Source organism: Panthera tigris, chromosome B3, assembly GCF_018350195.1.
Source record: "Panthera tigris isolate Pti1 chromosome B3, P.tigris_Pti1_mat1.1, whole genome shotgun sequence".
Taxonomy (NCBI): domain Eukaryota; kingdom Metazoa; phylum Chordata; class Mammalia; order Carnivora; family Felidae; genus Panthera; species Panthera tigris.
Window position 1 is genome coordinate 17884741 of NC_056665.1, and position 15423 is coordinate 17900163.

Below are 15423 nucleotides of genomic sequence, written 5' to 3' on the forward strand. Positions count from 1 at the left end.
TCTAATATCATGTTCTGTGGGGATTATTGGGTATGTCTCTAATCAAAGGCATAGTGAAACAGGAGAAAAGGGTTTGAAAACAAGGCTCAAAAACTAGTAATGGAAAAAAATGAGAGAGAATTATTCTGTCAGTTAAAGTCCATGCAGACTTTGTTTCAGGAATAAAGTTATTATAAGTCTTGTATTTCTTCGAGAAAGTAGATATTCAGTGCTCTTTTTTGAGCTCTATCTTTTTTACAAGGATTAGTAACAAAAAATATTTATTCATCTTTGTGCTGCTTACTCATCTGATCCCTTTCCGCTGTCTTAATGATACCTCTGCTTTGTTTTTCTTGTATCACAGTAAGCCTTTGCTCTTGCCTTAAAGTTTTCTTGAGGAGTGAATATGATTGTTGAACATGGCTTCTGCAGCATGGGCCACACACTGACTGTACTGTGCTAATGTGTGAAGAGTTCACCTAGTGTAGGTGAGCTTTAAATGAACAACTGTGTGTGTTTCTCTAAGTTTTGAAATAGGACTTGGGGATAGGAAAGTGACTAAATATGAAAAAGCTAGCCCTGTTTTCTTAAATACGAGTTAAAAAAAAAAGAGCAGCTGCTTATTCTTTAAAAGGTACAGATGTGACAGTGTTACAATAGCCATACGATCCAAAGCAGTCTACAGGTTCAGTACAATTCCTATCAAAATACCAATGGCATTTTTTCACAGGACTAGAAGAAAATAATCCTAAAATTTGTATGAAACCACAGAAGACCCCAAATAGCCAAAGCAATTCCTGAGAAAGAAGAACAATGTGGGAAGTATCATTTCAAGCTGTGTTATAAAGCTATAATAATCAAAACGGTATGGCGCTGGCATAAAAACAGACACAGAGATCAATGGAACAGAATAGAGAGACCAGAAATAAACCCACACTTACATGGTTAATTAATTTCCGACAAAGTGGGCAAGAACATCCAGTGGGGAAAAGACAGTCTCTTCAAGAAATGGTGTTGGAAAAACTGGACAGCAAAATGCAAAGGAATGAAACTGGGTCACTTTCTTACACCATGTATGAAAATCAACTCAGAATGGATTAAAGACTTAGATATGAGACCTAAAAGCATAAAACACCTAGAAGGAAACACAGGCGGGTGACCTCTTTGACATCAGTTTTAGTGATATTTTTTTGGATCTGTCTCCTCAGGCAAGGGCAACAAGAGTGAAAATAAATGGGATTATATTCAAACTAAAAAGCTTTTGCACAGTGAAGGAAACCAGCAACAAAATGAAAAGGCAACCTACTGAATGAGAGAAGTAGTTGCAAATTACATATCCGATAAGGGGCTAACATCCAAATTTATAAAGAACTCATAAAACTCAGTATCAAAAAAATACACAAACTGATTAAAAAATGGACAGAGGACCTGAATAGACATTTTTCCAAAGAAGACATACAGATGGCCAACAGGCACATGAAAAGATGCTCAACATCACTAACCAGCAGGGAAATGCAAATCAAAGCCACAATTTGATATGTCACCTCACACCTGTCAGAATAGCTAATGTCAAAAAGACAAGAAGTAAGTATTTGGTGAGGATGTAAGAAAAGGGAACCCTGTGCACTGTGGTGAGAATATAAACTGGTGCAGCCACTCTGGCTTCACCAGTATGGTGGTTCCTCAGAAAATGAAAAATAGAACTATTTTACACCCCAGCAGTTCCACTTCCAGGTATTTATCCAATGAAAACAAAACCAGTAATTCAAAAAGACACATGTACCTTTAAAAAGACATATACTCTTATGTTCACTGCAGCATATTTACTAGCTATTGTAAATAGCTATGATATGGGAGCCATCTAAATGTCCATTGATAGATGAATGGATAAGGAAGACGCAGTATGTAAAAACAATGGAACGTTAGTCATCAAAAAATGAAATCTTGCTACGTACGACAATGTGAAAGGACCCTGAAGGCGTTATGGGAAGTGAAATACTGAATGACTTCACTTACGTGTGGAATCTAAAACACAAAAATTAACCATCTAATGAATGTGTAAACTATGAGTTTTGTTCATAAATATGAGGAACATAGATAGCTAGAGAGAATAAAGAAACTAATGGATGCCAGAATGGAGAGGGTGGAAAGTTGGACATAACAGGTGAAGGGAATTAAGAGGTATGTGCAGTCTTCTAGTCCTAAAATAAATGTCACACAGCAATGTAATGTGCAGTATAGGGAATATAGTAAAAAAGATACTGGTGTGAAATTTTTTAGAAAAAGTAGTAGTAGGAAGACTAGATCTTTGAGCAGAATCTTCACCAGCAAAGTTTTTGTGAATTTGGTTTTGGAACTTGGAGTTTTTAAAATGGTGACAAGAATGGGCATTACTAGGGAAATCTGGAAGATGTTGTCAGTGGACTGTAAAGCAAAAATCTGGAGCTTCTATCAGTCATAGTTTTCAATAAAGTTCTTCAACTTTGGGGGGCAGAAAAAAAACAGGTATAAGTCCAGCTGGGCAACAGCTCAGGAGGAGATAACAGAGTGAAGACACTGCTCTCCACGCTGGCTGCCATGGCGATGACTGTTGTAGGGGCCCCTGTTGGGCTCAGTCGGTTGAGTGTCTGACTTCAGCTCAGCTCAAGGTCTCACAGTTTGTGAGTTTGAGCCCCACATGGGGCTTGCTCCTGCCAGCACAGAGCCTGCTTTGGATCCTCTGCCCACCCCTCTCCCCGCCCCTCTCCCGCTCATGCGTGCGCTCTCTCTCTCTCTCTCTCTCAAAAATAAACAAACATTAAAAATTAAAATAAAAAAACACGCTGTTGTAATTCCTGAGTCTGCTGGATAGTCAGCATGAAGTCTCCTTCTCCGGCATCTTCTCTGAGGGAATTCTTGGCATTTCTTGAAATTACTGCTGTAAATCTGTAAGTCGGAACTACCCTACCAGTTATCAGGTCTTTTAAAGGAAGCAAAGGGATATTTTGTTCATCGTGTGTCTGCCTGGCAGTGTCTTGACATCACACCTGGATGCCTGGGCACAGTGCCATCCTCTGGCACCCACAGCACCCAGGCGGCTTCCTAGGTAGTATCACCTCCTACGTTATGTGGGTGTTCCCTGCTTATATGGAAATAATGTGTTTAGGGAGGCTGTCTAACTAATACCATGGTGAACCAGGCCAGCACGCTTTTAAATTCCACCTCTGCCATGTAATTGCTGTGTGATCTTGGGCTTAGAAAGACTGTTTGATTTGTCTACCTCTCAGGAACAGGGTAAAATTAATACCAACTTCATGGGACTATTGTGGGTATTAAATAAGATCTATTTAAAACACCTCTGTCACTCGTAAATACACCATAAGCATGCAGTCAGTGTGAACTATTTTTATTGTTTCACTAGACTGTTCGAGAGGGTTGGAACTGTATGCATCTTCACTTTTGTACCCCAAGTATCTAGCACAATGTCTGGCTCATTGCTTGTAATAATTTCTTTGTCACCTGAACTGTGCAATACAAATAGCGATGCTGGGGGTGGGGTGGTGGAGAAGAGAAATAGAGATCCTGATGTCTGAATAATTAAGCCAACAGCAAAGGAAGCCTTCAGTCATTCAAATTCATTAAAATCTTTTTAATTTAACAGTTGTTGATAATCTATGTATAAAGCATCTTATTATAATTCACTGTGAAATCTTACTTTGTACAAGTTGAATAGATCACAAAGAATATGATTATGTAAAAGATTTAATGGATATGTGTGCCTATGTTTACAGAAACTAACACTGTCAACTATACTTTAATAAAAAAAAGAAACTAACACTTAAAAAAAAAGTCATTCTTCTGAAAAAGCAGTCAAAAAGTTCTCTTTATAAAAGGCATCATGTAGGTAAATTTTAAATTTGTTTTAAAGATGATTTTGGAGTGTGCTGTAAATTACTCTGAATTCCTTGTGAAGAAGCCCACGTTTTATAATTCCACTAAAGTGTAATTATGACTAATGATCTATCTGACTGGTGGAACTATGATGATTGGTGTGACATAGACTATTCCAAACAACCTATGTAGGTCTGTTGCTTTGATGTTGTAGTTTCTGTTACCCCATCCTTTTGTGGAAGGGGATACATCATTCACCTTTTGATAAAATAAATGAGTTTCATACCGGTAAGTGTGCAGTAAACAGTTCCTATTCAGTTCTGGCCCATGCTGTCATCGCGTGCTTCCTTTTTACAGTAGAGTTAAAGGAGCAGCAACCGAGATACGCAGGTTTTTCTTCCATCTTCAGCCATGTGGACTGCATATGCCAGAGCCTTGAAGTTAAAAAAGAAAGAAAGAAAGAAAGAAAGAAAGAAAGAAAGAAAGAAAGAAAGAAAGAAAGAAAGAAAGAAAGGAAAGAAAGAAAGAAAGAAAGAAAGAAAGAAAGAAAGAAAGAAAGAAAGAAAGAAAGAATGAATTGGAGTTTGTGCAGGACTGCTAGCTTTTGCTAATTTCCAAGTAACAATACTTTGATCTGTGCATCTGGGAAAAAAGGGGAAACATTTTAGACAGTACTGCATTTTTAAAAGCCACATGAAAAAGTTCTTTGTTGCTTTAGCATATATGCATATGGACAACTTCCTTGCTTTATAAGGTTGATGTACTGGGAAGTTTTTGCACAGGAACTTTAAAAAAATATTATTACCTGGTGTATTTATTGCAAGGTATTGGTATATTAAAATTAATGGAAGGAAGAAAACAAACCAACTCATTAGCTAGTATGTGAATGGTCTCTTCCAAAGTTATTGAGTGAAGATTTTTCTCTTTAAAGAACAGAAGAACTGTTTCAAAGCTTTTTCAGCAGAAACCACTTACATTTCAGCCTCATTATGATTAAAAATGCCATTCCATTGTGCTTGGGGTTTCGCCAGCAGAAGGGTTTTTGGCCAAGAGCATACTCTCATGAGGCTGTCACAGCTCTGCCCGTACAGCCTGTGACCTTGCCAGACCAGGTGTCTAGGTGTCTCAGCCTCACCAGTAGGCTGTGCTGGGTCAGCTAAAGCAAGAGTTGCCCACTTCTCTTTATAATCTCGGACTCCGTTTTGTGATCTTTCCTTTATATTCAGAGGAGAGAAGTAGGAGACAAAGACGTGTCAAGAACCGGTTCTTACACAAGGGATCAAGCTTGGTGCTGTAGAAGCCTGTGAGATAGGATACATATCATTGTCTCCATTTTGCAGAGGGGGTAACACACAGGGAGTGTTCCATTTCCTAGTGCCCGGGAGCAGTTAGAAAGTGGAAAGCCAGGATTCAGACTCTATCCCAACCCCATGGCCCACGACATCCATAATTTCAGTGCTGCTCTCTCTTACTGTCTACAAGGTTGTGTTATATGCAGAGTTGAAGATTCTGTATCAAGTATTCCTGTCCGTGCGGTATTTTGCTTATCACTGTGGGATGGATTTGAACACCACTGATTCATATTTTCTTTGAGCTTCGGTGGAAATCAGTTCATTCCATTATGGGGCATATATAAAAAAATTACATTCCCCAAAAGGGTCATGAGATACAAAAAGGTTTCTGGAATATTTAAAACCTAAGATGAGAGACCCAAAAAGTGGGGCACTTGGGTAGCTCAGTCTAAGCATCCGACTTCAGCTCAGGTCATGATCTCACGGTTCATGAGTTCAAGCCCAGCATCGGGCTCTGTGCTGACAGCTCAGAGCCTGGAGCCTACTTTGGATTGTGTCTCCTCCTCTCTCTGTCCCACCCCCACTCTCACTCTGTCTCTGTCCCTCAATAAAATCAATAATAAACATTACCAAAAAAAAAATCTGAACGAAATAGCATTTTTAAATCATTCACTCTTCATATTTTCCCCTATAAAACTAGGATAGGAAAGAAGAGGAAAGCATGTAAGAAGCAGCAAGTATCAGCTTTTATTTAAGTGTGTGTTATGATCTTTGCATGGAGCTCACTTAATTTTGCACAAGGTCTTTTGGGTGTATTAGAGGGGAGAGGTGCTTCCTCTGTCATGTCCCATTTTGTGTCCTTGACTCAGAATGAATCACTGTCTCTAGAGGCTGTTGCCTCCAACTCTTTTCTGTACAATTAAACTATAGAAAAGTGTTAGTGCCTTTTGCTGCATGCCAAGGAGAATTCTCTCTTAATTGGCCTTCTGCTGTAGGGCCACACTTCCAAATATGTCACCTATTAATAATTAGAATAATAATAACTGCCATATATTGGAGGTGTATGACAAGGGTTCTGCTTGATAATTTAGAAACTTCATTAGTAATTCTCACTGAACTTAAGAGCCAGCATGATTGTCTCCTTTATATGGTTAGGGAAAACTGAGGACACTCACTTAGTAAATAGAACGGTATTCTGACCTAGATTGTCGGACTCCAAGACTGTGTTCTCACTCCATGAATTAGTATATTCTACTCTTTCCTGCTGCATAAGCTCAAGTAAACCATCTTTCTTTGAGTCCCACGGGGGCTCTGAAACTTGGGCTTTTTGCGCTTTATCAATGTAGTTTCACTTTTTAAAAAAAATTCCAGAGTTTTCTATATGCCTTTAAAGTCTACAGATGTCTATTTGTGATGACGGGAGATTTGTAGGCACGTCAGAGAAGTAGTAAAGGAATCTAGAATAGGAAGTTTTTGGATAATGCTGAGGCCTTTTTCATTGCAAGTGGATTCTGGTATTTCTCTCTCTATTTTTCCCATGTGTGTTCTTTAAATGTATAGCCTTTAATACCAGTATATATGTGTATACACATTTACTAAAGTAGCAGGACACATTGTTTTGGCAAGTGTATGTTCTTAGGCTTAAAAAATATTGTGTAGTGATTTAAATTTCACAGGTTACTTCTACTTTAATTTGTCATAACAACCTGGTAAGGTTGAGGGACTGGGCACTATTATGCCATTGAACATCTTGCTTGGCTAATAACTGAAAGAACAGACAGGTAAAATATGAGCAGACAATTCACACACACACACACACAAAAGTAAAAAAATGGCCCTCAGACATATTTGAAAACATCTTCAAATATGTTCACAATCATAATTAAAGAAATGCAAATTAAAACAATGCCGAGATATTTCTCACCTATCAGAACGACACAAATTTGTAAAGAGGATAACATGTTTTAAAAGTTGGCAAGACTGTGAGAAAGGCAATGCCTTCGTATGTTGCTGGAGGGAATGCAAATTGGTAGAACCCTCTGGAGGGAAATACCAAGAATCTACCCATCTTTTGACACAGGTGGAGATGTATACACGGATTCACGTATATCCATGTGTTTTATAGCTCTGTCCACTGAGAGATCCTAGAAGCAGTGGCACCCCCCCCACAGGACCGAGCATGCGTGGCTCAGATCTTGGTTTATAAACACTGTACCCCAATAAAAGGAGTGGAGGCTCCTTGGAGAAGTAGTTGATTCCTGGGCTAGAGGAAGGAAAATACAAGCTGAGCTTAGAACATCTTGTGCCAGAAAGTAAGGAAGTGCTCAAAAAAGGATGAAAACCTGGGGGCCTGGGTGGCTCAGTTGGTTAAACGTCCAACTTCAGCTCAGGTCATGATCTCAGGGTTTGTGGGTTTGAGCCCCACGTCAGCCCCACTGCTGACAGCTCAGAGCCTGGAGCCTGCTTCGGATTCTCTCTCTCTCTCTCTCTCTCTCTCTCTCTCTCTCTCTCTCTCTGTGCCTCTGCCCTGCTCACTCTGTCTCTCAAAAAAATGAGTAAACATTAAAAAAATTTTTTTAAAAAGGATGAAAACTTGTTAGAAGAGCCTATGAGCCAACTTTAAGCTGCTCCTAATTGCCAAAGCTGGAACATTTTGACCAATACAAAATCATAATAGTATTGGGATTTTAATCCTTATGATAAAATAAATATCCATGAATCCATACTGATATCAAAATCAGTCAGATAGGGGCAACTGAGTGGCTCAGTCTGGCTAAGCATCTGACTCTTGGTTTCAGCTCAGGTCATGATCTCACAGCTTCTTGGGTTCAAGCCCCATATTGGGCTCTGTGCTGGTAGTGCGGAGCCTGCTTGGTATTTTCTCTCTCTCTCTCTCTCTCTCTCTCTCTCTCTCTCTCTCTCTCTCTGCCTCTCCCCCTCTCCCTCTCTCTCTGCCCCTCCTCCACTTGTGCTATTTCTGTCTCCCTCTAAATAAATAAATAAACTGAAAAAAATCAGTCAAATACATAAATGGGAAGGAAGGGAAGGCTCTTCCTTATCAAATTGCACTTAATAAATGTAGACAGAAAGATGGTATAGCATTAGATAAATACCGTGCAGTAATTATTGCAAACCAAGATCCATTGTTGGATGCTGAAATTAATATCCAAGATTTGAGGAGGAACAGGACATTTCCATAGCCTTGGGGTTGCAGTAATGTGAAGACTTGACCTGTGACTTGGAGGGGCTACTTCCAAGATGGCTCACTCGCATGGCTGCTGGCCATGGGCTCAATTCTTTTCCAGAAATCTGCTGGAAGTCTCTTCTGACCAGGAAGTTGTCTTCCTCCAGAATGAGTGATCCAAGGCAGAAAGCAAAGAGGAAGCCACAATGCCTTCTGTGGCTTACTGTCTGCAGTCACATACCATTTCTGCCTCTTCTTTTTGTTAGATATCATTAAGCCACCACACTGGGGAAGGGCATCTCTAGCCAGCAGCCCGGAAGTTATTTTTTCTCCCTGAGAGTTGCCACTTCCTCTTTTGTTGACTCCCAGCACTGCCATCTTTGCTTCCTCTTTTTGTGTCTTTCTCTAGTGCTAGTCCCGGACAGGATTATCGGGATTATGATAGGACTAGCAGTGGGAAGGAGGAGGCAATATGGACTCTTCCCCACCCGATGCCACAAGGAGCCCTTCTTACCTCAGTCTTCTATCACCCCTCCCGCCTTCTGTAACAGAGTGTCCAGAACCCAGCTGTGAATCCATAAAGCTTCTATAAGCCACTTTCTAGGGCAGTGATTGTACTGACAGTTCTCTTTTTTCCTGTCCGTCTTCATCTGTATTACTACATACTCTCATCTCTATCCCCAAGGCCTACCACAGTGCCTGCAAGGTCCTTCATGGGTAAGTGGGTTTTCTCTTGAGATGTAAATATACTTAAGAACACCCTAATTTAGCTCTATGGGTCCCCCCAGTCTTTCCCAAACTGCAGAACTGCAGGGAAGAGATATACTTCAGAAGCCTGTTGCCTGTTTGCACAAACAGAACTCCAGAAAATTTTTCAAAAATGATGCTCTTGCTTCAGGGAGTAGAGGGTTAGCAAGGCTGCTGAGGACTCTTTCTGTGGCAGTGAAGACAAAGAGCCCCACCCAGTGAGTGCTAGGAGTGGAAAGGAAGGTGGTTGAATATTCTTGGGCACATGGTAGGCAGGAAGGGATGTCCTTAGCACTTGGAAGTGTCTCTACTGCCTTCGTTAACTCTGTGCCTCATCTCTTCACCGAGTCCCCCCTCCGGTCTTGGCTCCCCCATTGCCCAGCTGCTTCTGGAAAACATCTGGATTCTGTCTCTTTCGGCACACCCGTTCCTGTTGCAGACCCCTCTTTTTGGGCCCCCCATTCCCGGTACATAGTATTAAATAACAAAAATTCAACTGAGTCAGTTTGAAGATCTAATTGGCTTAAGTGATAACGGGGCAGTATTCCATCTAGCAAGTAGAAAGGAGTTCTGTCAGGCTGTAGAAAAGAAAAAATCTTTAAAGGCAGAGAGGGAGCAGTAAAAAGGAAATTATTAGGAAAGAATGCATTGTTTCAGGCAAGATTGCCCCGCTAAGGGGAACGGATGGGGTCTATCAGTAAATTTCCTGGTGCTGACCAGGAAATTCCATGTTGACTGGTTAAAGGGTACATTCCAGGGTGGGGGTGGGGGGATTGAAACTGCAGTTAGGTTAGGTATCAAGCCCCTGTTTGGTGACGTGGCTGAGCATAAGTGACTCCATTCTGGGCCTGTGGTTTTCTTTTTAACAAGGCCCATTCCCATCCTTACTGGCCTTGTCCACCATGCTTTCATACCTCACTAGGGGACTGAGATTTAGAGTTCCCTTTTCTTCTTCCTCCCCCTGCAGCATTGGACACTTGTTCCTTTCCTACATCAGCCTAGCTCCAGAGACTTCAGCCCAGCCAGGGCCTGATCCCTCGCCCTGCCCCACTTCTGCTGTTCCCATCTCTCTGCCCAGGGCAGGTGAGACACTGGTTAATACAGGGGTAGAACTAAGCTGGTCTAGGCTGATCTGCCAACTTTCCATTGGAGGAAGATGAAACTGAATGAAGACCTACAACAAACATTATTCTTAAATTAAAATTGTTTATAAAAAGTCATAGAAGTTCTGTGTGGGAAGGAAATTTAATAATATTCAATTCACATTTATCTCATCTTACAGTTCAAGAAATCAAGGTCCAGGTGGGTTAGGTAATTTTTCTACAGTCACGTTTTCTTTTTTTTTTTTTTTTTTTAATGTTTATTTATTTTTGATAAAGAGAGAGCATGAGCAGGGGAGAGGCAGAGAGAGAGGGAGACAGGATCTGAAGCAGGCTCTGTTCTGACAGCAGCAAGCCCAAATATGGGGGCTTGAACTCATGAACTGTGAGATCATGACTGGAGCCAAATTCAGACACTCAACCAACTAAGCCACCCAGGTGCCCCATACAGTCACGTTTTCTGATGCACAATAATCTATGTGAGCTTGGTTTCATATGCAGAGTTCAATGAAATCTATAACAGTTTGTCTTCCAGAATAGAAAATTTGAATTATTCTGATATTATGGATTACATTTTACATTTCACATTGTGCTAGTATATAGTTATGGGAATTACAGTTCTTCTCTTTCTAATCCAGATTTAGGTCGATCTCGAGAACTACAATACGTATACGTGGATAACAACATTCACCTGAAAGGCTTGCCATCCTATCTGTACAATAAAGTCGTCGGGTGCAGTGGGTAAGGCTGATTTCATATTTTATACTATAGCTAAACTCTTTTCCACGCTCATTTCTATTTCATTTTTTGGTCCTGATGTAACTTAGAAATAGGTGAACTTTGGATAATCATGTTTGATTTTGTCTTTGGCCTTAATATGCTAAACCAAACACCTTTTGAAACTAAGAATATCGGGCAATTTGCAGTATTATACTTGAAGTTCAGTTAGTAAGCAAGTTGTTTATTATTTTCCAGTCAAAAACGAATCCATGTATACTATTAAAAACTCAGTAATATCAGTCACTGAAACTGGAGGAATCAGCATGAACTTAAAAGCTTCTGCACTCCACCGCAGTGACAGTTTTACTCCAGGAATAGCCCTAGTATCTAGAACTTGACCATTTCGAAATATTTAGAATGCAGCATTTGAAATAGTCCCTTAATACGAATCATGATTCTGGCAACCAAAACAGATGTTTCAGTTCAAGGAAAGTGATAGGCTTTTATTTTCAGAGCAGCAATAATCTTTCCTTCTCAGTCAGGCTTTTAGAAAAGCAGTTTCAGCTTTTTATTTTCCTTTATTTTGTTTTACTTATTTTTGAGAGAGAGAGAAAGAGAGAGAGACAGAGCGTGAGTGAGGGAGGGTCAGAGAGAGAGAGAGAGAGGGAAACACAGAATCTGAAGCAGCTCCAAGCTCTGAGCTGTTGGGGCTCTGAGCCCCAACGTGGGACTTGAACTCATGAGCCGTGAGATCATGACCTGAGCCAAAGTTGGATGCTTAACCAACTGAGCCACCCAGGCGCCCTTCAACTTCTTCTTCTATAAGAGTGAGACAGAACCACCTTAAGATGTTTCCTAGAGTGGTATGGGATTAATATAGGACAACTTGGCTACCAGAACCTGCTTTTAACTGGCCTAACTTTCCTCACATAAACAGCCAAAGAATATTTGGGAGATCTTTGAGGCTACTTAGCCCATATATTTCACTCTGTCCTTGTAATCCTGACACCCTGCGTAACCTGGTTCATACTATATGTAGTTCTGGCAAGAACGATGACAATAAGCTTGTACACAGAGAACAGCCACTCCCCTGTTGGCCTGGCTCCAGAGGATGGGCTCTGAGCAGTGATGGCCCCAGAGAGGGCATTCCTAGGAATAACAGCCTTCCCTTAGGAAAAATTATACACTTGTTATCTTGGAAGAGCCTTTGATGATGCTTCGAAGTGCGCACGTAGGCTGATGAAATACAAGCCCAGAGATGCAGTTCAGAACCTTCTGTGAAGCAGAGATAATAGAATGTGTGGTGGAGTTTTTAGCTCGGTGATTTTTCGACAGCTGATTATGTGACAGCTGTGATACTACTCAGTCATTAATCCTAATGAGTTCTTAAATGATCTGTAATACAGCCTAATTCTTCCAAGTGGTAAGTAAAATGCCCTCCCTTACCAAGATACACAGAATGATGCAAGCAGGCTCCAAGGCTGAAGGCAGTTTTTCCCCCACCTAAGCCTTCAGAGACTGCACAGAAGTCTCTACCACAATTAAGGAACAGCTTTTACTTAAGATAAAGAGCCTTCTACTTTGGTGTATAGATATGGATGTTATTGACTGTGCTGAATACGGAGACACTTTTTCATGTTTACCTTGGTATCTGGTAGCAGAAGTAGTGAATTTTATAAGAGCTCCAAATCTTTGAGAATATAAATAATAGGGCAAAATATGCAAATTATTAGCCAGTAGTCTACCTTTATTATTACTATTAACACCTTCCTGTGGAAGTAGTGGTAAGAAAAATATTCAGAGGACAGTATCAGACAATCGGTTTTGTAATCTTAGTAGTTTTTGGCGTATAGGTAGTCCCACTTACAGATGAACTGTGATCCAAAAGGCATATTTAGTCTGTGGTTTTACTCAGAATGCATTTCTCACTACGATCAATTCAGGTGGTTATATTCCTAGCCAACTTATTAAAAAGTCATTTAACCCCATTTTGCACCCCCCCAAAATTCCATGATATTTTATGGCAAAATGTACTCAGAATTCTTTTTTTTTTTTAATGTTTATTTTTGAGAGAGAGTGTGTAAGGGGAAATGCAGAGAGAGAGAGAGAGGGGGACAGCGGATCTGAAGCAGGCTCCACGCTGACAGCAGAGAGCTCCATGTGGGGCTCAGACTCACGAACCATGAGATCATGACGTGAGCTGAATGAAGTCAGATACTCGGTCACCTGAACCACCCAGGCAACCCTGTACTCAGAATTCTAATAGATGGTGGTTACTGAAGGTTTGGCAACAGAATTAAGGGACCCCCTTCACTTTCTCTGTCTTGTTGAATATATGCAAAGGGACTCCCCTATTCCAAGTCAAAGTGGCGGGGGGGGCGCTGGGAGAAGGAAGGGCAGAGTAGAACAAGGATCTGAGGTGAACCTAATATAAAGAGCAAAAGGGTTTTTGAGGCCTAGATTCTGAACAAGGATCTTGGTTCACTTAGTTCATTCAGTGAATATTTATTGAGCAACTGCTGTGGTCATATGTCAGACAATGGCCATACAGTGATGAGTAAAACCATATAATCTAACCAGGGATCCAAATAAACAATAAATAATTGATCAGACTTGGTGCTAATTCTCTTTAAGGAGATGATAGTCAAGCAGAGAACCTAAGGTTCAACATGCTTGGTTCTCCACTGCTCTCACATGTTGCTTCTTAGATACAGGCCTGGAATAGAAGGGCACAGTGGCTTCTGCTGTACCGCACCATCTCTGAAACAATTACATTCCCTCTTCCGACGGAGAGAGAGTCTGAGAGAATTAGAGCAACAGAGCAGAATGAACACAGCTTTGGGGACTTGTGGCACAATATAAAAAAAATCTATGTGTAAAATTCATATCGCAGAAGGAAAATACAGAATCAGATATAAAATTATAAACAGATATAAATACAGCAAATAACAAATGTCATACAGTTTCAAGAAACCTCAGAAGTCTCACACAGTTATCTTTGGTGGAAATAAAGTTAGCACCTCCTTATAAGATGTTCATTTATTTGTCATATAATTATTCATCAGTAACTAGCAGGTCAGCCCTGTGCTAAGAATTGTGGAAAAAACAAAGATAACTTGGATGTTAATCCTAATACATAAAATGACTGTAATACAAAAAATAAATACCTTAAGAGAGGTAGAGTGATAGATAGTGTAGAGCACGGGAATATCTTGTGACCTAGCCTTGAAGTTACACACGGTCATTTCTGTTTTATCCTATTGATTACACAGGTAACTCCTACTCACTGGGGGAGGAGACTTCTTAAGGGAGCAGATACTAGGAGGGGAGGTCGTGGGCGCCATCTTGGAGACTGGCCATCACAGCTTCCTTGCATCCACTGCTCTTTGCTAGTTTCATGGAAAAGTATGGTTTTTATTTTGTCTGGGTCTTTCTGATTGTTACTATAGGAGTAAATGTCTTCAGTTCTTCTGTATTTTACCTACAAAGAGAAGTCCCTCCCATTAGAATTTTGGAGAATGGTAATTGGCACATTTGCCTATTTGAGAGAACTTAATGGTAAAAGTTATCCTATACCAGTTATTTTTTTCAGTTGTCTGATCATATGTGGAAAAGAAAACTGAGCCACTGCTTTGCTTTTCCTTTTGTAAAAACAGCTGGATTGGGGTGCAGGTTGGTTAAATGACTTGATTAATAGAACCACTTAAGGTAACAGAATTGTTTATATGAGAAATGCATTCTGAGTTCCGAGTTAACCCAGCAGTCTAGAAAAATAGCCTTTATATTACAGTCTATTTTTATGTAGTGGCTGCTCCCCATCTAATAACAAGCAATATTAGATACCTGAACCACACTTTGGGGCAAGCACAAAACAGTGTAGCTACAGATAAAATACCAAAGAGAGACTTTTCAGTTTGGTTCCAACAAAGTAATTAATTGTTTATGAAAACAAAAACGTTAACACTCCTTTCTAGTTTTAGAGGAATATAACAGAATCCAGCATCTTCACAGTATAACTTTCACAGTGTCCAGGACACAACCCAAAATTACATTTGAATAATTAAGGAAAAATGTGACCTATTCTCAAGGGAAAAGACAATCAGCAGAGACCAACCTGCTTGAGAGGACCCAAAATGTTGGCCGATGAGGATTTTAAAAGAACTATTCTCAATGAAGTAAAGAAAAATAAGTTTGCAGTGAATAAAAGACCAGGGAAAAAAAGAAACTATACAAAAGAAACAAATGGAAATTCTAGAGTTGAAATACAATATCTGAAATAAAAACTGGATGGGCTTAAGAGTAGAATGGGTGTAACAGGAGGAGGCAGTGAGCTGGGAGGTAGAACAATAGAAATCATTCAGTGTGAGGAACAGAGAAGAAGGATTGAAAACAAAAATGAACACACAGCATCAGGGATCTGCCAGACAATGTAGAAAAGCCTGATAGAGGTATAATTGGTGTCCCAGAAGGCACAATTTTTTCCTCATTTTTCTCTTAACTAAGAGAAATGCCTCAAAAATGTTTGAAGAAA

At 40.2% G+C, this 15423-nt stretch overlaps 1 protein-coding gene across 5 annotated transcripts in view; it reads left to right on the forward strand.

Annotated features, from left to right (window-relative positions):
- The window catches only part of LRRC28 (leucine rich repeat containing 28), a 179646-nt gene that overhangs the window by 127685 nt on the left and 36538 nt on the right, over positions 1-15423 (forward strand). For all 5 annotated transcript variants that reach the window (XM_042988165.1, XM_042988166.1, XM_042988164.1 and 2 more), the window contains one exon: positions 10811-10913. In XM_042988165.1, the coding sequence (XP_042844099.1) occupies positions 10811-10913 (103 nt within the window). The remainder of the gene's footprint in view (positions 1-10810; positions 10914-15423) is intronic.